At 46.1% G+C, this 23,272-nt stretch overlaps 1 protein-coding gene across 3 annotated transcripts in view; it reads left to right on the top strand.

Moving 5' to 3' along the window:
- Positions 1–23,272, top strand: part of Tdrd1 (tudor domain containing 1) — a 37,716-nt gene that overhangs the window by 7,606 nt on the left and 6,838 nt on the right. For 2 of the 3 annotated variants that reach the window (XM_040742341.1, XM_040742333.1), the window contains exons 4-21: positions 1,045–1,189; positions 3,115–3,220; positions 3,879–3,939; positions 4,832–4,939; positions 5,191–5,373; positions 5,791–5,934; positions 6,073–6,244; positions 7,102–7,173; positions 9,947–10,114; positions 10,200–10,307; positions 10,981–11,151; positions 12,391–12,633; positions 13,332–13,469; positions 16,231–16,341; positions 17,070–17,240; positions 18,350–18,622; positions 21,357–21,476; positions 22,830–22,946. In XM_040742341.1, the coding sequence (XP_040598275.1) occupies positions 1,045–1,189; positions 3,115–3,220; positions 3,879–3,939; positions 4,832–4,939; positions 5,191–5,373; positions 5,791–5,934; positions 6,073–6,244; positions 7,102–7,173; positions 9,947–10,114; positions 10,200–10,307; positions 10,981–11,151; positions 12,391–12,633; positions 13,332–13,469; positions 16,231–16,341; positions 17,070–17,240; positions 18,350–18,622; positions 21,357–21,476; positions 22,830–22,946 (2,611 nt within the window). The remainder of the gene's footprint in view (positions 1–1,044; positions 1,190–3,114; positions 3,221–3,878; positions 3,940–4,831; positions 4,940–5,190; positions 5,374–5,790; positions 5,935–6,072; positions 6,245–7,101; positions 7,174–9,946; positions 10,115–10,199; positions 10,308–10,980; positions 11,152–12,390; positions 12,634–13,331; positions 13,470–16,230; positions 16,342–17,069; positions 17,241–18,349; positions 18,623–21,356; positions 21,477–22,829; positions 22,947–23,272) is intronic. The other variant, XM_040742331.1, reaches the window with a different exon arrangement.

The raw sequence follows: 23,272 nt of genomic DNA, 5'->3' as shown, positions 1-23,272 counted from the left end.
TCATTCCGGGCTGGAGTTCACTGTGGTTGGAGAAATCTGTGTGATTTCCATTTCAACCCTCTTTTCTTGGCTCCATGCTCCTTTCCTGTGCTGGTGATGGAGCCTGGCTCTTATGAATGGTAACCACAGGGGGCACATACAGCACTGAGCTGTGCCCCTCCTCAAGTCCTCAAAGTTGTGGTTTGATCTAAAGCTTAGGTTCCAGGCTGGGTGTTAGTGTTCTGTTAGCACTTGCAGAGAGGGCTCCTTCTGCCCTGGCAGGACCTGTTGACTGAGTGATGCCTAGTTCTGACTCGTGCTGTTTTCTGTCTCGTCCATGCGTCAGTGATGGAGAGGGGATTTACGTCTCCAGCTCTCCTTGCTCACTGCCTCTTTTCACACTTTTGCTTCATATTGTGGCGCTCCGCTGCTGACCCTGTAGCAGCCCGGGGCTGTGAGGTGGTCTTGTGGATCGACCGTTTGTTTGGTCATATACTGTCCTCTGTGGAAATTCTCTCCTTTGTAATCTTTTATCTGATAGCAATACTCTGTCCCCTGGCCTCTGTTAATTCACATTCATGAGGTAATGTTCCATCTTTCTACTACTGGAGTTTCTCATACAAGATAAAGTTGAGTCACCTTGTTAATCCATATTGAAAGCTTATCTTCTGCCACCCGCCTCCCTGTATTCTTATGAAACACTTCATAACTTCATTTTGATTGGTACATATCTCTGAACAGATTTCCTAGGGGTTACTGTAAATTTTACATTATATGTACACATTATGTGTTGTAAATTTATGTATCTTACAATATATAAAATACTGTAAATATTTTATATAGATACAAACTAAAATGTTTTTACAAACTTGTTTAAATTGATTTTAGCAATTGAGCAGTGAGTGCCTCCTCTGCTCCCTGTCAGAGTTGACCTTACACTTGCTTTGTGTGCTAACCTTAGGGTTTCCGTTGCATGTAAAGTCTTACCTACACTGTTAGCAGTGAGTCGGTCCCAATGCAGTCCTGAAGAGACATTCTAATATTGCTGTTCTTTGTTCTTCATAGAAGCCCAGCAATAACGTGTCTCCTGAAAAACCAAAAAAATCTCACAAGCTGTTTGAAAATGCCTTGTCTGTCAATAACCCAGCACTCTTCAGCTCTTTGGGACCGCCCCTTCGGTCAACAACCTGCCACCGCTGTGGCCTGTTTGGTAAGCAAGCCCACTTGGGCTGCTCAACAGTGTGCTTGTTCTGTGCATCCGGGAATGTTTGTTAGGGTGAGCATTGAACGTGTTGACTATAAATGGTTGTGTGATGTCGTATGCCCATTAGGAATGTTTTACTAGGTGGACATTAAATGTGTTGACTATAAATGGTTGTGTGATGTCGTATGCCCATTAGGAATGTTTTACTAGGTGGACATTAAATGTGTTGACTATAAATGGTTGTGTGATGTCCTATGCCCATTACTCATCTCCAGCAGCCTGTTGCTCTTCATATCTTCCTGTTTTTCCTGCTTTCTCAGTTAATGTCATGATTTTTAAACAAAGATTCATGTCCTGAAATGCACAGAAATACATCTTATCAAAATAGCGAATTATTTCTGTAGCCTTCTGCTTTCCTGTCCCTTTCCTGTCATTGTAACCCCCTCCCGGGCAATCATGTTGTGCTCTCTCACATAAACAGAAGTACATAGCCATAGGCCATTTGTTTACATTATTTCATCTAGAATGGGTATCAGATAAATCTGTCAATGTATCAAGGTATTTTGAGAGACTGCAGTTGTATGACTGTACCAGTGTTTTTACAATTTATTTGCCTACGTGAACAGATGGCTGTACACCGTTGCTGTGAAGAATGTGGTGTTTTGGCCGGGCGGTGGTGGCGCACGCCTTTAATCCCAGCACTCGGGAGGCAGAGGCAGGGGATCTCTGAGTTCGAGACCAAGCCTGGTCTACCGAGCGAGTTCCAGGACAGGCTCCAAAACAATACAGAGAAACCCTGTCTTGAAAAAACCAACCCCTCCCCCCCCCAAAAAAGAATGGTGTTTTGGTAGGTGGCCTGTCTGTTTGGTAAGAGATGCTGTGCTCATGTCTAGCTTTTGGCTCAGGTGAGCAGAGCTCTTGGCACCTTTGCCCCAGGCTGTGTGGACCTGAGTGTCCACCCAGGAGTAGAGCATGTGAGCATGTTCTATAAGAGACCACAAAGCATTTCCTAGGTCTCTCCCCGTGGCCATGAGTTGTGCTTGTCCAGGAGCTTGTCCAGTCAGCATTGGTGGTGTTAGTCTGTGATGAAAGCCTTCCCCATAATGGACAGTGTGGCTCATGGTTCTGGTTTGTAGTCTCCTCAGGACCTGACAACTTTACCAACTGTTCCATAAGCTTACTACTTGGAAATTGAGCTTTTTATTTTTTTCATTTTTAGAGTTGAAGCATTTAAGATCTTTTTGTTTCTTAGTTTTAGATTAGTTTTCTTCCACCGGCAGACTGATAGGATTTTACTCAGAGGTGTCCCTGCTTCCCCAGTGACTCTTCACCGTTTTATTTTGAACGACACATGGGAAGTCATTCCCTGTGCCTGCCATGCACCCTCCAGTCCCAGCGGCAACCCTAGACCTCCATTTCTCTTTGTGCAGTGCGTCCCAGACTCTCCTGGGGAAGTCCACATCCCCAGCCTGAACTTGAGCTCACTTTCAGCCTTGCTGTTTTTCTTTCTGTATTTGATAGAGTCTTAAAATGCCTCCCAGGGCCTGACCCTGAGCAGTGTCTTCATGGTCTCCTTGGTGATTAGTACAGTGATGTGTGACCAGCCACCTGCAGCTCATCAGGGTTTTGAAACATACTGAAATGATTTGATTTATCCTGTGTGGCATTTTGTCCGTGTGTCTGTTTTGTCCGTGTGTCTGTGTGGCATTTTGTCCGTGTGTGTTTTCCATGTGCACACATGGCCCGAGGAAGCAGAAGAGGACAGTAAATCTCTTGGAACTGGGGTAAGAGAGGGTTGGTTGTCAGCCACCGTGTAGGTGCTGGAACGCAAACCTGGATCCTCCAGAAGAGCAGTCATTGCTCATAACCACCGAGGCCCCTCTCAGCCGGCCTCTTCTGTGCCTTAAACTGAGACTGAGTGTGCTCTACAGGGTCACTGAGGTGTTCCCAGTGCAAGCAGACATACTACTGCTCCACAGCATGCCAGAGGAGGGACTGGTCTTCCCACAGCACCATCTGCAGGCCTGTGCAGCCGAGGTGAGCATGCGTTCGATAAATGAGGAATTAATTCAGCAAGCTTAAGCTATGTGCTTGGTGTTATTTTGCAGCCCCTGCCAGGCCTGCTTGCAAGTCTGAAGCACTAGCTAGTGCTTAGCAAGATTTAGAACCTCAAAGTGAATTTTTCATGTTGGATTCATTTGACTGTTTTGTGTGTTTGTATATACACCACGTGTCTAATGCTGGGAAGTGAACCAGGGTCCTTTGCAAGAGCAAGAGTTCTTAACCCAAGCCACCTTTCCAGCCCCTCAAGAGAATTTCCAATCCAGCACCCGCTAGGTGTCGTTCGTGTGTGTGTGTGTGTGTGTGTGTGTGGGTATGGGTTGTGTGTGTGCCGGCGTGCCTCACGAGGTGTGGTCAGATTTACACACGAGTTCCCTATGGGCTTCTTGGACTGTCTGCATTTGAGAAATGAGGACAGCGAAGCCTGGGCCGTTAGGCCTCGTTACTGGGGGCGTTAGAGGAGATGCACTGCCCACCGTGGTGAAGCCCTTCCCTGGGTACCTCAGGGCTACTGTTCTCTGCTGTCAGTGTCACTCTTGGCAAGTTTTTGCCCTCCTAACTTTGGTTGAATTCTAACCCTTTCTTAAAGAGTTTCTTTGTACTGTAAGAATTATAATCAGTTGTCTTATTTCAGTTTGCACAAGCTTGAAGATAAGCCACTATATGAAACAAAGAACATTGAAGTGAAGAATGAGGTAGGATATATTTTGGCATTAAAGAAAATTTTAAGTAACTCTCCTTTATGAAGACTTGAGCAAGTAAAGATATTTTGAACTTCTACATTCTAAACAAAACACGACGCCATTAATTCCATACCCAGTAGTGGTGGTTGGCATAGTATGGTATGGGGTGGGTTTGGGGTGGCGTGGCTGCTTGGGGTTTCTTGAGAATTGTTTCCAGTCTCTGCCAAAAATGTTCTTGAGGCAGCCATGTTTCTGTGTAAAATGTGGACCTCCACAGAGACCCAAAAGCACCGGGTGTTTGCCTGCGGGTCTTCTTCCCAGGCCTGTCTCTCTCCTGTTGTGTGTTAGCTCTTGATTTAGGGAAATCTGAACCAAAGATTCATTCTACCATTGTGTCCAATTCGTGTTCATAGAGAATTCTCCTTTCTCAGTAGCTGCTACCTCCTACTGAAAAAACAAAAAACAGCCTCTACAGTGTTTACAAAACACTAACAGGTAAACACTTAAACTTTTAAATGTTGCCAGATATAGTGACTTGTCCCTGCAAATCCAGAACTTGAGAGGCTGAGGCAGGAGGATAGCTCTGAGCTCTAGGCCAGTTAAGGTTACATAGTTTCAGGCCAGCCTGCATTATGGAGTGAGTCTATTCCAAAAACCAAAATGAACATTGCTGAATGTTGCATGGATTAATCTGTGTAACTGCCTGAAGGTTGTCTTTCCCATGGCCACCGCTCCTACTCTGGACCCCTGTTGTGTCTGCTGCCTGTGGAACGTGGCTCTCAGGGCTCCTAGAGGAGTCCCAGCTCCTGTGCTTTCGTATCTGTGCTTCAAGATGGGGACATCGTGGCCGCCACACCTTTGAAAGTCATCTTCCTGTGTCACAATTTCCCGTGCTTTTTCCAAGCAGAGTGATTGCCCCCTTGGAATTCCTGAAGAAATGACTACAGGCACCGAGCGAGTGATGTTCTCTGACTTGAGAAGTCTCCAACTCAAGAAAGCCATGGAGATAAAGGTGTGTGTGTGTGTGTGTGTGTGTGTGTGTGTGTGTGTGTGTGTGTGTGTGTGTGTGTGTGTGTGTGGCTTTCCATGGGGAGATGGGAAGAACTGTTGGGAGGTTTTTTCCTCATTCATTGTCCTTATATTTTTACCATGTGACTAAGCGCATCTGATGAAAGCAGTAAAAATTAGGAAAACTGTGCACTACTTTTCTCTCTTGGGTATAAAATTTAAGGAACTTGTTTTGTTTTCTCCTGACTTTGAAAGGGCACAGTTACTGAATTCAAGAGTCCAAGTAACTTTTACGTCCAGTTGTATTCTTCGGAGGTTTTAGAATACATGAACCAACTCTCAGCAAGCTTGAAGGAGACCTATGCGGATACGGTGCCTGAAGATGGTTACCTTCCTGTGAAGGGGGAAGTCTGCGTGGCGAAGTACACGGTTGATCAGGTAAACTCCGGCAGGCGTGCGCCACCACCGCCCGACAGGTGGATTGTTTAACAGCTGCTTCACTCCCCTCGCTGGGGCTGCTTCATGAAGACCGAGCTGTCAGAGTTGCACGCGCTACCCTGGGGCCAACTTGGTCACCCTTGTCACACCCCTCCCTGCATTGGCCCCCAGGCTCTGCTGCTTCATTCCCAAGTGACTGTGTGCATGCTGTGTGCTGGCCTTCAGAATTGCACTCATGTGTAGCTGAGGCAGTGTCCGTTTAGACCATCTTGGGGATTTCTCATCAAAAGCTTGCTCTTGAGCACCTGTAGGGGAAAAGGGGAGCATTTCGTTTGCCCGCTTTCTGGGCTGGTCGATGGCTTCACAGACTAGGATTGTGAAATTGTTTATAAGCAGATGTCCCTCTTTCCCTTGCAGACCTGGAACAGAGCGATAATACAAGGCATCGACGTGCTACAGAAGAAGGCACAGGTCTTATACATTGATTATGGGAATGAAGAAGTAATCCCCATAGACAGAGTCCACCAGCTAAACAAGAGCATAGACCTGTTCCCTCCTTCAGTGAGTCTTTGTAAATTCCTGTCCTCCTCCCCAGGGAGCAGTGACTGTTGCCATGGATACAGTGTTTACTACTGTTTTCTGTGTCACTGTCCTGTCTGTGACAGTGTGGATGAAAGTAACTTTTACAAATTCTTTCAGGCCATAAAGTGCTTTGTGGCTGGTGTCCTCCCCGCTGAGGGTGAGTGGAGTGCAGACTGTGTCACAGCTGCCAAGACATTGCTGCTGGAGCAGTACTGCTCCGTCAAGATCGTGGACATCTTAGAGGAGGAAGTGCTCACCTACGCTGTGGATGTTGTTCTAGAAAGTTCGGGTAAGATCGGAGTCCCTCATGTTTCGTTCCCATCTGTTTCTCAGAGGAGCAGCAGAGGCATGGATGTGAGGCCAGGTAGTCTCTCTCGAGTCATTCCCTGTCTTAGCAGTTTGTCAAAACTGTATGGTTTAGAAGGCCAGATTTGGGCTATCATGGGGTAGCTATATTATTATCCTTTTAATATGTAATTACAATGTCTGTTTTGTAATGACTTCTGCACTTCATGGGAAGAAATTAACAAGTGGCTCCGAGTGTTCCCATCCCCATGCATTTTCTCAGAGCGTGCACACCCACCTACACCCACACACATGCACCCACCCCCACATACACATACGCACCCCACAGGTTAGCTAGCACTTAGTGTTGGTGCTGCAGAGTGGAGGCCTCTGGAATCCTGCCAAAGTTTGATGCGTGACTCCTCCTAATGTAGCACTCACTGACTCAGTTCCCAAGGTGCTGTCCCTCTGCTGTCAGGGCGGAGTGTCTGTTGAGATCTAGTATACAATCTGTTTTTGTTTTCTTTGCCATGTGTATTTATTTCATGCTGTGACTTCAGCTCACGTCAGTGCTGGCTGACTTGACAGTGGTTAATGTGAACATGCTTCTAAGCCAATAACTGACTTTATTACTCAGAATTTTGAAGACAAACCTTTTCATGAAACTTTAAGTGACTAGGAATTTTTTGTTTAAGAACTGCTTTTCTGGGTGTTATTTTGCCTGTCATAACTGCCTGGTAAAGGAAAGCCAACCTGTGCAGGATAGAACACCTGAGCCGTGGTTAACATGTCTCTCTGGCTTTTCCCACCCTGGAGCTTTAGACGTGTCCAGTGAAGATGCATTTTCTTAACCCCTTCTAGGAAAGCAGCTGGACCACGTGCTTGTGGAAATGGGCTATGGGGTGAGACCGGACAAGCCGAGTGCAGACCAAAGTGAGTACACAGGCCCTCGTGGAACCGTTACGGGTAGTTTTCACCTAGAAACACATTATCTAATGTCAGTTTCACTCCCGTCCCTTCTGAGTCGGTTTTTCAGATTGGTCTTAATGTGATCATTGGAGACTATAAAGCACAGTGGTGAGGGCTTTTCACTCATTTTGCCTTAGTTTGTTTTGATCTCTGGTAGAGGTTTTTTTCCCTAGTAACCAGATCTCTGAAATTCTGTGCTAGTTGGATGACATTTCTTAAGATCTTATTCTTTTACTCATTAACTGTGTGCATGCCTGTGCATGTTTACATCAGGTTTGACAAGAGAATTAGATTCCCTAGGACATCTTTCATGACTTTTCATATGCATAGATATTATGGTCTATTTCTCTTTCCCTTTTCTCATTTGCCACTTGCTTTGGATGTAGTCAAAAATGATTCTTTTGTCAGTGTAGAGGTGACAGCAGGTTAGTGACTGTTCATCCCAAAGACAGACTGGACCCCCCTGAGGTCTGCCCCCCTTCCTGCCCTGTACCTTGTCTGCTCGGTTGCTCAGTCATTATTGGTTTTTCTTCCCAAATTCCAGTGTTTCTTTTCCCTCCCTCCCTCCTTCCCTCCCTCCCTCCCTTCATCTCTTTAGAAACCTTTACCACAACGAAAACAACCTTCTGTGGTTATGTTTATGTTATCTTCTGTCTGTCCTACGGCATTTGCTTTCCCAATATCCCTAAAACAGAAATCTTGGTGAAACCTTTAGCACCCAGAGCAAGAATACAGACTCAAGCAATAAGGAGCACGTTTGTAAAGGGCATCCATATAAAAGGGCGTGGTCAGGTCTGAACAGCAAAATGTGAGGGGTGGCTGGAGTTGACCACCAAGGGAAGGTGCAGGAGAGGGAGCACAGTGTGTGGACGGGGTCGACCACAGAAGTCCCAGCTGTGCTGAAGGGGACAGTGGCAGCAGTGTGGAGCCATGCCCCTGTTGGAAGAGAGGAGAGAAAGGAATGAAGATTGCTAAATGTCCCGAGGACCTCAAGCTGTGCTATCCCTGGACCTGGCCAGGCTGATAAAGCTTTACACCCATCTGTGGTGATTTGAATAAGAATGACGTGTATAGGTTTGTATATTTGAATGCTTACGCCCCCGGGAGCGGCACTGTTTTGAAAGGAGTGGAGGGACAGGCAGGTGTGGCCTCGTTGTTGGAGGTCTGTGACTGGAGGTGGGCTTAGAGGCTCTAAAAGGCAGCCCATGCCTGTGGATCAGGGTTAGCTCTCGGCCGCTCTCTGGCACCTTGAGTGCTGCCATGCCAGTCACAGAAGCGGACTAACCCTCAGACTTAGGCTAGCTCCCGTTAAATCCTTTATAAGAGTCGCCACGGTCATGGCATCTTCTCACAGCAGTAGACACCCCAAGGCTTTCTCGTCCATCCAGAGGCACTGCTGTGGGCTCTGCTGCAGCCTCCCTGCCCTTTCTGCTGAGGACTGTCCGTGCCACGCCCTTCTGTGCAGCCTCTTGATGGGCTCACCTGCCCACAGGCCTTGAGACTTGTGAGAGCGAGCATAGGTTCCTTACTCGGCTCCTTCCAAGTCGCCTTATGTCAGATGGCACACAGTAGGCTTTCAGCATGTGCTTTGTGGGATCTCGGGAGCCCTTGGCAGATGCTCTGCAGAATTTGCAGAGCTGAAGGGGAGAGTGTGATGATCACACTCAGCCAGCTTAAATGTGGGGGCCTCAGATGCTGACAGGACACTGAACTCCCCAGAAGCTGGCAAACCTTCATCTCTGCTGTGCAACCACAGGTGGTTATTTGTTTTGCTACTGAATTTTTCTTTTGTCCAAGTCTTCATTTATATTTTGATTTTTCTGAAACACAAATATTTTTGATGTTTACTTTGTTACATTTGAGATAATTGGCCTTTATCTTGAATACGGTTTGGAGCCATTTCAGAGGGATTTTGAGCTAATTTCTAGAATCTCTTGCACTGCATTGTGGGAAGTTGGTCCTAGAAAGCAGACTTGCTGCTTTCGGAACCGTCATAGTGTTCCGTTGGCCTCAGGTCTGTGAGACCTGACAGGTCTGTGATGTTAATCCTGCAAACTCTGCTTATCTGCTGATGGACACATCTGAGTTAACATGAAACTGACCTGGGATTTTATATGTACAGTGTCATCGTCTTGGTTTGTCTTGTGGAATTCTGATGTTGATGTCATTGAGAACATGAGAGTTCTGTAGACCATCTGTTTTCATTCCTCAGCGTTTACCTTGCATCCTGAGTTGTTTTCAGGGTGTTGAGGCCCCTGCTGCTTCAGTCTCTGACTTGGGGGGCTCTGAGCCCCGCCATGTGGCATTTGTCGCTTGTTCCTTATCTAAACTGACTAATGCATTTTAAGTGTAATTTTAACTAAATTCAGTATATTTATCATAGCAAATGGTTTTCCATGGGGTTCCACTTTATAGTAAAATGTGTTCTGCTCTGTGTCTTCAAGACCCTGTGATATAGCCAACTCTAACTTGCAGCTCCCTGAGCTCCTTAGAGAGAGGCTTGAATGCTTCCGTTCGGCCTGATGTTTTTATGCCATGGTTTTCCTTCCTGAGACTCTTTGAGCTTTGGGTGATGCAGAGCCCCCCCCCCCCACTGGGTGGGTGCTGCTCTCATCTCCCAGGACTGTGGCCACTCAACGAGGTCGTCTTTTGAAGCCATCCGGGGGGCGTGGTTTCCTGTTGCTTTGTTACTGTTTCCCCCGTGATGCCAAGACGCATCTCTCTGCTTTCTGACAAGGCGCTGCTGAGGACGTTGGAAGAGTGACTCCTGAGAGCAAGGTCGCTATAGACAGAAACGCCCTGATCCCCAAAGTGCTGACCTTGAACGTGGGTGATGAGTTCTGTGGCGTAGTTGCCCACATCCAGACACCAGAGGACTTCTTTTGCCAGCAGCTGCAGAGTGGCCGTGAGTCAGTTTGCTGTGTTTGCTGTGTCCCTCCTGCAGGGTGAGGAGCCACCTCCTGTGTCTAAGATGTGATTTCTGTCCACAGACAAACTTGCAGAGCTTCAGGAATCCCTCAGTGAGTACTGCGGCCAAGTGACTCCACGCTCTGATTTTTACCCAACCATCGGGGATGTGTGCTGCGCTCAGTTCTCAGGTGAGGACATGTTACATACATGTACTACATACAGTTGAGTGAGTGATTCACACCAAATGACCACACTTGGGCTTGAATAGTAACATGCACCAATTACATGCCTAAACACACCCAACCAAACTAGATCAAAGCAGTGTAGTATGGCATATATAAGAACAGAGTTTGCATCAAAAGCCTGGAGTAGTAAGGTGCTTTTGGTTTTTTAACTATTTTTCCCAACCCCTTACTATTCGGAGATGAACATCAGCCATTCCGTTTGCATGTGTATGGGATGTAGAGTCTTCCACTTCATGAGCTGTGTTTGAAATATCAAGAGGGCCTGGGAGCCTCGAACTGCCTTGACCTTTGTAGCTACAAAAGTTTTACTTTGTAGAAGCCCAGTTCTGTTCCCCTTAAGGGACAGCCCAGCTAGCTCACCAAACAGTAAACAGCCATTTAACTCATCCTGCTACAAGTTAGCTGGTCTGCCCCTCCATGCCCCAACCACTATGGGACTGACATCCCTGACACCATGAGCAAACACAGGTCCTGCCTTGGGGAAGCGAGGGTTCTGGAATGCAAGACTGCAGTGTTTAGTGAGTGCTTGCTCTCCTGGCAGAGAGGACACGCATCTGTAGATGGGGAGCACTCGTGCTGGCTGTGGGGGTCTGAGATGGCTCTCTCCTTGTTTCAGAGGATGACCAGTGGTACCGCGCCTCGGTTCTGGCCTATGCTTCTGAGGAGTCTGTCCTGGTTGGATATGTCGATTATGGAAACTTTGAAATTCTTAGTTTGAAAAGACTTTGTCCCATAACTCCAAAGTTGTTGGACTTGCCGATGCAAGCTCTGAATTGTGTGCTGGCAGGTATGAAATGCTGAGGTGCTCCCATTCTTTAAGTATTAAAATGAAAACAAGTGTGAAAAGGTGCTTGTGACAGACAAGGAGACTGTGCATGTCAACAGTGAGAACTGAGACCCCAGGCTTGCTGTTACTGGGAAGGTGCTTATCCACAGGACCCAGGGCTTCCTCCCATGTTGATACATTGCCTTTAGCAAACTTCACAGGTCTGCCATTATAGCAGATTGTATCTAAGACATTTCTGAGTTTTGAGCAATGATGTTCTTTTCGTTCTTTTGGCTGCGTTCTTTTTGCATTATTTCAAGACCACTCACTTCCCTTGCATGTGTTGCAAGATCATACTGCAAAATAACTCCAAAGGGTGTGTTCCCCAGACGATGAGGCATCCATGCGTGTGTCTTGTGGCTGTTGGACCTACTGTCTCCTGTTCCTTGGAAAGAGTTGAGTTTGCTTGTGCACCCTCAGGAAAGCAGCAGGGCTGCAGAAACGCCTCCAGAGCACTCCCCCTTCCCCCTCTCCTCTCCCCCCTTCCCCCTCCCCCTCCCCCTCTCCCCTCTCCTCTCCCCCCTGCAGTTTTCCCAGTCAGCTCAGTTCAATGCAGTAACCAGCTGGCTGCAGGGAAGACTCACTTACCCTGCTTTAGTTTTGAAGTGACTCCAGCTGAACTTGAATTACTGGTTTATGAATACCTTCCAGTATTGATTTATTGATTTGTATTAAACACATGCGCGTGCGCGCGCACACACACACACACACACACACACACACACACGTGACCCTCTCATGTTAATTTCTTCCTAGGGTGTTTTATACCTTTGTGATTACCTTAATTGCTTTATTGAACTGTAACTTAGGCTCTGTAGGAAACCTTGTTTTAGGTATAAAACTCAGTAGGTTTATTTATCTTTTTAATAAACTTAAGTGGTTTTGTACACAGCTAACCAGGATCTGTCTAAGGACATTTCCATCACACCCTGAGATCTCATGATTTACAGGACAGCCTTTTTCCAGACATGGCTAATCTTTCTCTGTAGATTTGACCTTCTGGACATTTTCTATGGATGGAACTAAGATTTTTTTTATATTGCCGAACAGAAGCATTTTTAATTCTCCATGTTTATAAAATCTTGCTGTTTAGATGGCATGCTTTGGTTCCGATGTTTGACATAGATTTGTTTAACTCTGAAGAAATGAAGTTAAATGTTTTAGGACTGATTTTAACATCTTTTAACACTTATTTGTTAGGAGTGAAGCCATCATTAGGAATTTGGACTCCAGAAGCCGTTTGTCTCATGAAAAAGATTGTGCAGAACAAAATTGTCACAGTGAGAGTGGTGGACATGCTGGGGACCAGGTCCGTGGTGGAGCTTGTAGACAAGTCGGTGACACCTCCCGTCAGCACTTCGAAAGCTCTCGTAGACTCGGGCTTCGCTGTTGAGGAAAAGGAGGTAGCGGCCGACAAAAGCAGCGGTGGGCGCACAGCCAGTGGTAAGTAGGCCGCACAAGGCCGGGTCTCCCAGCCCCGAGTACATGGCCGGCCCGGAGGACTGATGGTTGAGTGTCTTGTCGGTTGAACAGTCACATAAGTACGCTTCTGGTGTGTGAGAGATTTATGTGGAGCGCTTCATTAGTCAAATGTGTGACAGTCACTCAGGGTACAAGGTGAACTGCAATCCTGAATTTTAGGGTTTACCTTCCTATAAACTCATCAAAATGTCAGTGGAAATTGAACTTTTCCAGTGTTGAGGACCTGGTCACTGTAGCACTTCCCAAAACTCAGGCGTCTTCCCACAGATGGCCCAGTGCCATAGCTTAACAAGGCTTCCTTAACACCTGCACTCCCCAGTGAGCTCTCCTGCCCATGACATATCAAACTCTTCCTGATCCTAACAGCCCCCTGCCTCTCTCTTCTCAGCGTCTCCCCAGTCTAACAGCCTCTGCCCCATGGCCAATGCCATATGCCCCTATATAACCCTGGACAAGACCCTCAATAAACGCGGCTTGACCGGAGAGTCTGTCTTGCTGCCTGTTTTTATCTCTTGTTCCACCATTCCAGGTTCCTGTCGGTTCGACCCCCGTTGTGCCCTGCTGGCCAGGGCATTCCAGATTCCTCCACAGCTCTGTCAGTGACAGCACCCCCCATTCCAATTATGTCTCCTCCTTTTGCAAAGTATTTATTTTCACAGTTCCCTTGGCCATAGAAGAAACAGTGGAGCCATTGGAGTGGACATGGGTTGAGTTCACCGTTGACGAAACAGTGGATGTGATGGTCTGCGTGATGTACAATCCTGGGGAGTTTTATTGCCACTTTCTTAAAGATGATGGTAAGTGGGCTCTCATTCTTTTTCCGTCGGGCACTAATGGGGGGTAACTTGTGCAAGACTGCATGATAAAGTGTTCTTTCTGAGCAGCCAAGCAGGGATTTGTGTTTTCACAGAAGACGTGATTGCACTTAGTTTACCTTTATTATGTCTTACTGCCCTATTCTGCGTATTTAAACCATTTTATATTTCATAGCATGTCTCCTAACATCATAATTGGAAATTAAATGTATTTGTTGATGCCATCAACTGTTGGATTCATAGAGACCAAATGCTGTATCAGGAGTGTAGTGTAAAGGTCACAGGTCATCCTGGTAGACATCTCATCAGCAAAGAAAATGTTACCCAGAATCCCCGAAGTTTCCTGGACCCCCTCTTCCTGTTCTTACTCATTCTTTCTCCTTCAGAAGGAAGTGGGGTCTTACATAGATTTTTTTTCTTAGTTTTAGAACCTCAACATGAAACATAACCATGTATTATGTATTTTTAGCTTTGCCTTGGTTACTATTTCTTCACATTGTTACAAGTAATTGGAATTTTTTGTTGTTGCATGATGGGTATACAGCAGTTTCTAGTTCTGTTTTGTTTTGTGGTCTTGGCTGGCTTTTGAAATGATGGTAATATGAACACTCAATTGTACTCATGAGTGCGTTTTTGTTGGGTCGTCCTGAATTCCTGCTGGGTCGTTGTGCATGCGTTCCTGCTGGGTGTCAGTGCTAGCCATCTCTCCATCTTGAGTCAGTTTCCCATAGCTCTGACGGCTGTCACTTGGAGGTTTCTATTCACCCCACATCTTCCTACCTTGTATTTTATTTCATTTGAGCTGTTGTGACTGTGAGCATCGTTGATTTGCTTTTCTAAATCCCATTTTTCCTGCCCAATTAATGTTAGACTAGATATTTAAGTCTTTGACTCAAGTTCTAAGATAATTTCTTCGTTTAGAATCACCTTAGAGATAGACTGCTATTTCATAAAGAGCAAAACTCAGGGGCGCTAGAGACATGGCTAAGACATGCTTCTGTAGAGGACCCAGGTTGCGTTGGGATTTTAGCACCCACATAGCTGTTTAGTCATCTGAGACTCCAGTTACAGGGAATGGGGGGATCTGATACCCTCTCCTGACCTCCACTGGCACCAGGCAGGCACCTGGTACATGCAGGCAGAACACTCATACATATACAATAAAAATGTCAAACAGTTAAGGAGTCAAAACTTTAAATTCCCCTTTAATTTACTTTCATAGGTGGACTTCCAAATACATAGTACAAAGTTCAGGAATAACAGAGTATATAGTGGTAAATGACCCCCATCCCTCTTCTTGTGGCCTGCAGTTCTTTTGCAGAAGCAGCCTAATGTGTGTGTAGATGTCATCTAGGTACATTGTATTTTCTTTCTCAATGACTTAGATACCAGCTCGCGTATCTTTCTTAGTAGGTTGTTTGCATAGGCCGTGTGGAGAGTGCTCTGCATCCCTCACCCAGCTTCTGTGTGTGTGTGGTGAGCCTGGGAGAGCAGCACTGGATGGTGCTGGGTTTCCAGCAGGTGACCTTTCCTGTTCTAAGATGTGGTCCAGCATAATGCTTCTGTCTCGGCTCTGTTTTTCATAGCTACATTGTTTCCATTTGTGTGATTTGAGCCTAGCTTAACAGGTATTGATAGGGGCTGGAGAGATGGCTCAGAGGTTAAGAGCACTGGCTGCTCTTCCAGAGGTCCTGAGTTCAATTTCCAGCGACCACATGGTGGTTCACAGCCATCTGTAATGAGATCTGGTGCCCTCTTCTGGCCTTTAGGAATACATAGACAGGACACTGTATACATAATAAATAAATCTTAAAAAAACAGGTATTGATAAAGCTTACAGCCCTTATATTCTGATTTCAAGACCATTCTTTTAAAAACATTGTGGGTATTTGCCTGCCTGTATGTGTGGGTACCACATGCATGCAGTGCCTGCTTGGGCCACAAGAGGGGGCCACATCCCTGGAACCGGTGTTGCAGTTGTGAGCCACAGGGTAGGTGCTGTGAACTAAACCTGGGTCCTCCGGAGGAAGCACAGCTGGCACTCCACCCACTGAGCCAACTCTCCAGCCCTGAAAGCATGTCCTTGGGACACGTCACCATCACGTGACAGGTTAGAGGGCTCTGTCAGTGCTGCTCCAGCTGCATGCCCTTGATCCCTGAGGGTGGAAGGTTCTGTCGGTAGACGGTCTGTTTCTGAGACAGCCTTTGCTGTGATTCAGGGCGTTGGCTTGTCTCTGCTCATTTGGCTGCTTGGGTCCCTTTCTTTTAGATGCCTTCAGAGACTGTGTGTTCATCGTTGGTTCTCAGAGGCTCCTCCTGCCGATTCTCTGCCATCTTTTCCCCACCAGCTGCCTGTTCTCCATCTGACACTGACCTCTCTCTCAGTGCACGCTTCCCTGCAGAACTGCCGTCAGGCCTCTGCATGCCCACTGACTGTGCCGTGCATTTAGTAGTTACGTTTGCTTTTTCAGGACAATATTAGCTTATGGGAGCCACCCGTGCTCAAAGCCCATGTCGTGGCACACTGATGGCAATGCCAGCTTGTGATGCTGTGCACAAGATGTCATTGGTTTCCAGTTTATTAAGAATTTAACTGAATATTGTTGTATTGGCTTAATTGTGAAAGGAACAGCATTTGCTGTTTGTAGTTGTTTGGGGTGTAATTGAGATTTTCATGGTGAACCTGTTTTCTGACATTAAAGGAAATCTGTTTAGCATCACACATTCTGTGTATTGTTTTCAGCTCTGACGAAGCTGGAGGACCTGAACAAATCTTTAGCGGAGCATTGTGCACAGAAGCTGCCAGAAGGCTTCAAGGCGGAGCTAGGACGGCCTTGCTGCGCATATTTTGCAGGTGAGCTAGTGTTGGGGTCAGTGGCTGTGCAGACCTTTGGTTCCTAACATTTAGACCTTACCCTGGTGCATAGATGACATCTTGCCTTAGCACTCTGTCCTTCCACACCTAAACTGCCAGGTATGAAAAGCCATGTACCACATGACGAGGCTTTTACCATTTGCTTTTACCAACAATAAATCCTCCAACCCCTGAGCAGTGAGAATGTCAGGGTCTACTCCCACGTCCCTGCTTGGACAGAGTATGAACTCTGACTTGCATCAGGTGTTGTCAGTACTGTAAGAAGTCTTGGTAGACATTCTAAAACGAATGCTGGGGCCCCTGAGCAGTGAGAATGTCAGGGTCTACTCCCACGTCCCTGCTTGGACAGAGTATGAACTCTGACTTGCATTAGGTGTTGTCAGTACTGTAAGAAGTCTTGGTAGACATTCTAAAACGAATGCTGGGGCCCCTGAGCAGTGAGAATGTCAGGGTCTACTCCCACGTCCCTGCTTGGACAGAGTATGAACTCTGACTTGCATCAGGTGTTGTCAGTACTGTAAGAAGTCTTGGTAGACATTCTAAAACGAATGCTGGGGATCCTCCTCAGATGAGGGACTTTGAGGAAAAACTGAAGTTATGACCGGAGGAGAGCACATTTCCCAGCCTTGTGGTAGGGAGCATTTTCCTGAGAGGAAACTTGGAGTGTAAAGGAAAGGCAACTGTCAGAGACTCTGTGCTGCTTCTAGGTGATGGCAACTGGTACCGGGCTCTGGTCAAGGAGATATTACCCAGTGGGAATGTTAAAGTGCGCTTCGTGGATTATGGCAATGTCGAGGAAGTCACCACCGACCAACTCCAGGCAATATCGCCACAGTTGTTACGACTTCCATTTCAAGGGATACAGTGCTGGCTAGTAGGTAGGTGTCCCCAAGGGCTGTCTATAAACTCCTCGGAAAACCAACTTTGTGTAACACCCTAACCTTTCAAGTGAGCTAGAGAATCCCACCTCATTCCTCAAAATGTAGAAACTGAGTGCTTTGGCCAAAATGCTCAGTATGATGTGGAAGACTTGGCACTATTCTGGGAATGAAAACAGGCAGGACTGTCTTGAAGGGGTTTCCAAGGCTCTGAGAACCTCAGATATTCAGACCTTCTGGCATTTACTTTCAGTAACTTATCCTAAAGTAACCTGGTCCAGCTGCAAGGAAACTCATCCTAAGACCGTTTCCTGACAGTAGAGGATTGGGTGTTCGTGCCAGCATGTACGTGCCATGATGTGCACATGGAGATGAGAATAGTTAGACTTTTCAGTTCTCTCACTTTGAGAACTGAGAATCAAGTTGAAGTGCTCAGGCTTGTGCGGCAAGCGCCCTCACCTGTGGGGACCCTTTGTGTCTCCGCTCCTCCTTAGTCACCGAGTTCATGCCGGGGGTTTTCTGAAGATGGAGAGCCCAGCCAGCAGCCGCAAACAAGGGAACTTGTTTGTTCAAATTCTGATGCAATCTCCAGCCCTCAACTCCGTGTTTTAACAAGTACTGTGAGTAACTTGAGATGCACATTCAAGGCTGGAATCCATACCTACAGAAAAAAGATAGAAAGTGAAAAGCCCGGATCACTATCCCTGGCTCTTAGGCTCAGCGAATCAGGAGGTTGAGGAGAGAGGACCCAAGAGTTGAAGATGAGCCTGGGCAAGTAGTGAGGCCCTGCCTCAAACAGACGTGAGCAAGGCAGAGTTGCCCCAAACCATTGGAAACGAGAGGTTTGGTCACCAGTTGGCAACTTCTTGTTGGTCACATTACTGTCCTCTATGACAGTAATGGCAGCTACCATCTCACTGGGGAGAGCTGACCTGAGCATCCTAACTCTGGTTAGGTACAGTGTCTGTGACTTGGGTTTGAAAGATGTAAAGTTTTTACCACATCTGTGTAAATATTAACAGTCTCTGATTCAATGTAAGGACTAGGCCTGCGCCATTAGCTCACCTCACTGGTAGGATTTTCTTTAATGCTCTTGTCCTTAATTCCAGATATACAGCCCCAAAACAAGCACTGGACAAAGGAAGCGACAGCAAGATTTCAAGCATGTGTTGTGGGGCTCAAACTCCAAGCCAGAGTTGTGGAAATCACTGAGAAGGGCGTGGGAGTTGAACTCACCGACCTTTCCACTCCCTATCCGAAAATAATTAGCGATGTTCTCATCACCGAACACTTGGTTTTAAAATGTGGTTCGCCACAGAAGGAACCATCGATTTGCAGACTTGCTAATAAACATAACCACGTGGACATCCAGGGGGTGCAAGGTGATGCCTTTAAAGCATGTGTAGACTTTGTGTTTGCCTTGCTCGTTAATGCTTTGACAGCACACAGCAGCAGGTTTCACTGAGTTTCAAGCATCTCAGTGCACCATGCTCGTAGCGCCCAGCCCTGCTCTCCCCACCTCCCCACACTCCCTCCGCTGGTCTCCTACAGTTCATTCCTCTTCTGCTTTCTCTTTCTTCATCATTTTTTATGTCTTGTTCATTGGTGTTTTGTCTGCATGTCATATTGACAGCGTCAGAAGCCGTGGAATGAGTATGGACAGTTACAAGCTCTAGACAGGGATTTCCTCTGTAGCCCTGGCTGTCCCAGAACTCCCTCTGTAGACCAGGCTGGCCTTGAACTCACAGAGATCCACCTGCCTCTGCCTCCCAAGTGCTGGGATTAAAGGTGTGTGCCACCACTGCCTAGCTTCTCTTCTGCTTTGTGTGTGTGTGTGTGTTTATAGTTTTGATTCTGCTTAGGAAAGTGTGGTGTGGTATTCTTTTCCCTAGAATCGCTGTTGCTCACCCCTCTTTTAGACCTGTTCTCACCCACAGTCCCTGTTTCATGTATGTATACATAATGTACATATGTATGCGTGTGCATATGATATAATTTTACTTTATAACTCAATAAAATTCTGTTATGTGTCAACTGTTGCTGACCACAGGCTGGGCCCATGTCTGTCCGATCACCGTGTGGTCTGACGGTGTTAGAGTGAGCAGTCATCTTGTGCCGTGCCGGCTGCATCCTCCAGGGACCCGTGTGCCATGCTGAGGTGCAGCCGCCTGCCAGGACTCTGTTGTGAGCTTTTGAAGCACCTCCACACAGCTTTCCATAGTGGTGGCTCAGTTTCCATTTAGCAGTGAAAGTGTTCCTTTCCCCACATACTGCCAGTATTGTTTTAAGATTTTGAAATCTTTGTTTTTTTATTGAATTTTATTTTTTTGAAAATTTCATCCATGAGCACTATAGTTGCATCGTTGCTACCTCTCCCCATGCCCTCCTCAGTGCCGCCTGTTCCTCCTTCTTGGTTTTGGTGTTTTGATTGGTCAAGGTGTCTCCTTGATACATTTTGGATTTGTAGTCCCTTGATTACTAAGGATCTTGATCACTAAAAAGTTTCATGTTGAATTTTACACTTTTCCTGGGGAAAGTCAGCTTTGCACCTTCTAGAAATCTTTTGTTACCTCACAGCTTCAGAGCAGTCATTCTGAAGATACAGAGATTCACGGAGATGCACAGACCATGGGTCTGGTTAATACGCGTGCGTGAGTGCAAGTGTGTGCGTGCACGCGTGAGTGTGTGTGTGTGTGTGTGTGTGTGTGTGAGAGCGTGCTCTCAATTTCTAGGTTTTCAATAATAAAGCTAACTAGAAATTATAAAAATTGTTGGCCATGTGTACTTATTTGAAAACCATCTGTCCAGGTTACTGGCTGTATGCTGATTGACTGATTTGGGTATTTTGACATTTAATTTTTGGAGTTCTTTATGGAGTCCAGATGTTAATCCCAGTCAGGTGAAGAGTAAGTTTTTCCCAGCTGCAGGCTGTCGTTGCTCTCTGCTGGCTGGTGTCTTCTCTGTGCAGGAAGCTGCTGATCCTGTGCAGTGGCATGTCAGTCTGTACTTGGGTCATTCCCTGTGCTGTGGGAGTACTTGCCTAGGGCCCCCAGCTGTTTCCCCTGGCTGTTCCAGACTTTCGGATCCCAAGTTCTTCTGTCCCTCTCAGCTGATTTAATGCAGGCCGAGAGGGATCCAGCTTGGCGTTTGTGCTGTGAACCCCAGCTTTCGCTGCTGCCTTTCCTTCGCTGTGTGCCTCTCAACCTTTGTCAGACTGGCTGCCCGGCCGCGCAGTGCAGGCTTGTGTCCGGGCTCCCCTGCCGTTGGTCTGCAGGTGCTGAGTGCTGGCCTATTGCCGTGGCTGCGGGATGTGGTATTGGGATAATTGAGGTACTTGCAGCATCTCTTTGTGTTCTGTGGACTTTTGTGTGCCCATAAATGCATTAGAATTGTTTTTCTCTAGTTCTGTAGAGTGTGTTTAATAATGCCGTCACTTGACAGTATTCACTCTCCTAAGCCCTGAACATGTGAGGTCTTCTAGTTCCCTGTTTTCTGTTGTCTACTCTTATTTTATCACTGCAGCTACACAGGTGACAAAAGGCTCAGGGTTGAGGAGGGTAGAGTCTGAGCGTGGCAGGGAAGGCGTGGTAGCAGGACTGGTGGCTGCTGGCCACTTTGTGACCATAGTCGGGAAACAGGCGTGAACACTGGCGCTCAGCTCACTTCTCTGTTGTAGCTTTTTACTCAGTCAGGTGGCTGGTCCCACCTCCACTCATAGTGGGTCTTTTTGCCTCAGTCAAATCTCTCTAGAATAGTAGGATCTTTTTGAACACTCATTTTAAACTTAGTAATGTTAGATAAACTTAAATAATCACTTAAAATTTGAATAAATTGAAGAATTGTATTTATACCTTAGAAATAGTCTGCAGGAATATATTAACTCAGATCCTTATTGAATAACTTTGTAATGTTGTACATACTCTCGGAGTTGAGTTAATCCATTTGTGAAACAGATACCTCATATTGGGAACTCAGATGTTGATAATCAGCTTTCAATGATCAAATTTATTGACTGAAAAGTGGAGAAAGGGGTAACTGTGCGTGTTTAACTGAAAAGTGGAGAAAGGGGTAACTGTGCATGTTTAACTGAAAAGCCCGTGCCTCGTGTGTCTCTAGGCCTCCCGTCAGCAGAGCAATGGAAGACGGTGGAATTGCCACTTAACAAGACCGTGCCAGCAAACGTGCTAGAGATCGTAACCCCACACTTGTTTTATGCCATCCCCAGCGAGATGCCAGGTGAGGCTGCTTAAGAACTGTAACCTGAAGCCTAGTTTTAATGACACAGAGGATATGCCCTGTATTCAGCCACCTCCTCAGCAGCCTGGGTTTCTTGTGATCTATAGCTTCCTAGAACAAAAAATTCCTTAATTTCCTTATTTAAAACACACATTATCTATATTGAATTGTATTTACTAAGCTAACCTTCAGTCATATAAGTGAGCTTCAACCAGAACTATTTCCAATATTTAAAAAAACTTAATCAGTTAAAGATCATAGTTTTTTAATTAAGAATTATTACCTGCATGTCTGTATTCTGGGTCCATATAGTCTTCAGAGCACAGATAGGAGAAGCATGCTGTGCCTGATATGAGTGAAGCCCTTCTAAGAAGCACGGGGTATCAGTGTCAGCTATATGTGAGATGACACAGATTTTGGTGTCTTCATTTCATTAGACACACTGAGAAGGCAAAGCCGAGATTTCATGAGCTTTTTATTCTGTGCAGATTATTATTCAGTAAGGGTATAAAGCTGAGTTATAAAAATGTCTCAATTCTCAGTAATTAAGCAGCATTTTATGACTATTTGTATACTACTCAATATGTCATACAAAATAAAGTGATGCTAAATATTACTCAGGCCATCGGAACCATAGATTGTCACAGACAACCCTGAACACTGTCTTTTCACTTACAGATTAAAAGTAATATTTTGTGATTTTTTTGGAAAATAAAAGAACAATTGTTATTACCACTATTCCTGGGTTGACAATTTGAAGCAAGGTTCATTTCATTGTTAAAATGCCCCAGAATAGATATGAGCAGACCTTGCCAACCGTACCCCGCTGACTTTCTAATACTGCAAGGATGGTTTCACATACATCCAAGAGATTGCTTGATCATAAGCTTCCATTAAAGAGGAGGAGAAACCGCAAAACTAAGCTTTATATGCTACTTTTCTTTATGACTGGGCTTTAGTGTGAAAATTTTGTTTCTAAACAGTATACTTGAGGCTGATGCGGGCCCAGCTCATGGTAGCTGTCTCATAACCCAAGTTCCATCCCTAGAACCTTCTCCACGGAGGTGCCATGGCATCCCCCTTTATAAATAAGTGTAAAATGGAAATAACAAAACAGTACATTTTCACAAGAGTGAGCACACTTGCAGAATCGGCCTCATTAGGAGATAGGTCCTCCAGACACTCACCGGCCCGTCAGTCCAGTCTTCCTGCATAAAGCAGCCAATGGTGAGTGTATTCATTTGAAAGCGGTATATATTTAATACCCGGGGCTGTTGACTGATTAGACTGGGGCTTCTCTGTACACGGTTTCTGTCCTGGAAATTGTCACACTGAAGATTACTTGTATTTCAGAAAATCAAGAAAAGCTGTGTGCGTTGACGGCAGAATTGCTAGAACACTGCGGCGCTCAGAAAGCCCAGCCGTCCTACAGGCCCCGGACGGGCGAAGCCTGCTGTGCCAGATTCACAAGTAACGCTCCTCGCGGCGAAACCCTGGGCAGCAGTTGCTACCTTCGTGTGGGATGGTGTAGATTTTGGTACCTTCAGTGTCTAACCACATTCCATTTGGCTAGACAAATTAAGAAAGGGAAAATTGGGACTTAATTGATGTGCTTGGTGTAGGTTATTTTTAGGTAGGGGCACAGCTGTCCTGGGCTAACCAGCTCCGAGTACTGATGCTGGCCAATGCTGTATCATGGTGGCTCACTGATGCGCAGTCTTGCTAGTCACGGAGCTCTGCGTGTGAGTGGGAAGTCGACCACCTCGGGGGAAAGGCTTGACATTTCATGTCAACAG

Source organism: Mesocricetus auratus, unplaced genomic scaffold, assembly GCF_017639785.1.
Source record: "Mesocricetus auratus isolate SY011 unplaced genomic scaffold, BCM_Maur_2.0 Super-Scaffold_4256, whole genome shotgun sequence".
Classification (NCBI taxonomy): domain Eukaryota; kingdom Metazoa; phylum Chordata; class Mammalia; order Rodentia; family Cricetidae; genus Mesocricetus; species Mesocricetus auratus.
The sequence above is the reverse complement of the archived record's forward strand: the minus strand, read 5'-3'. Positions and strand labels throughout refer to the sequence as shown.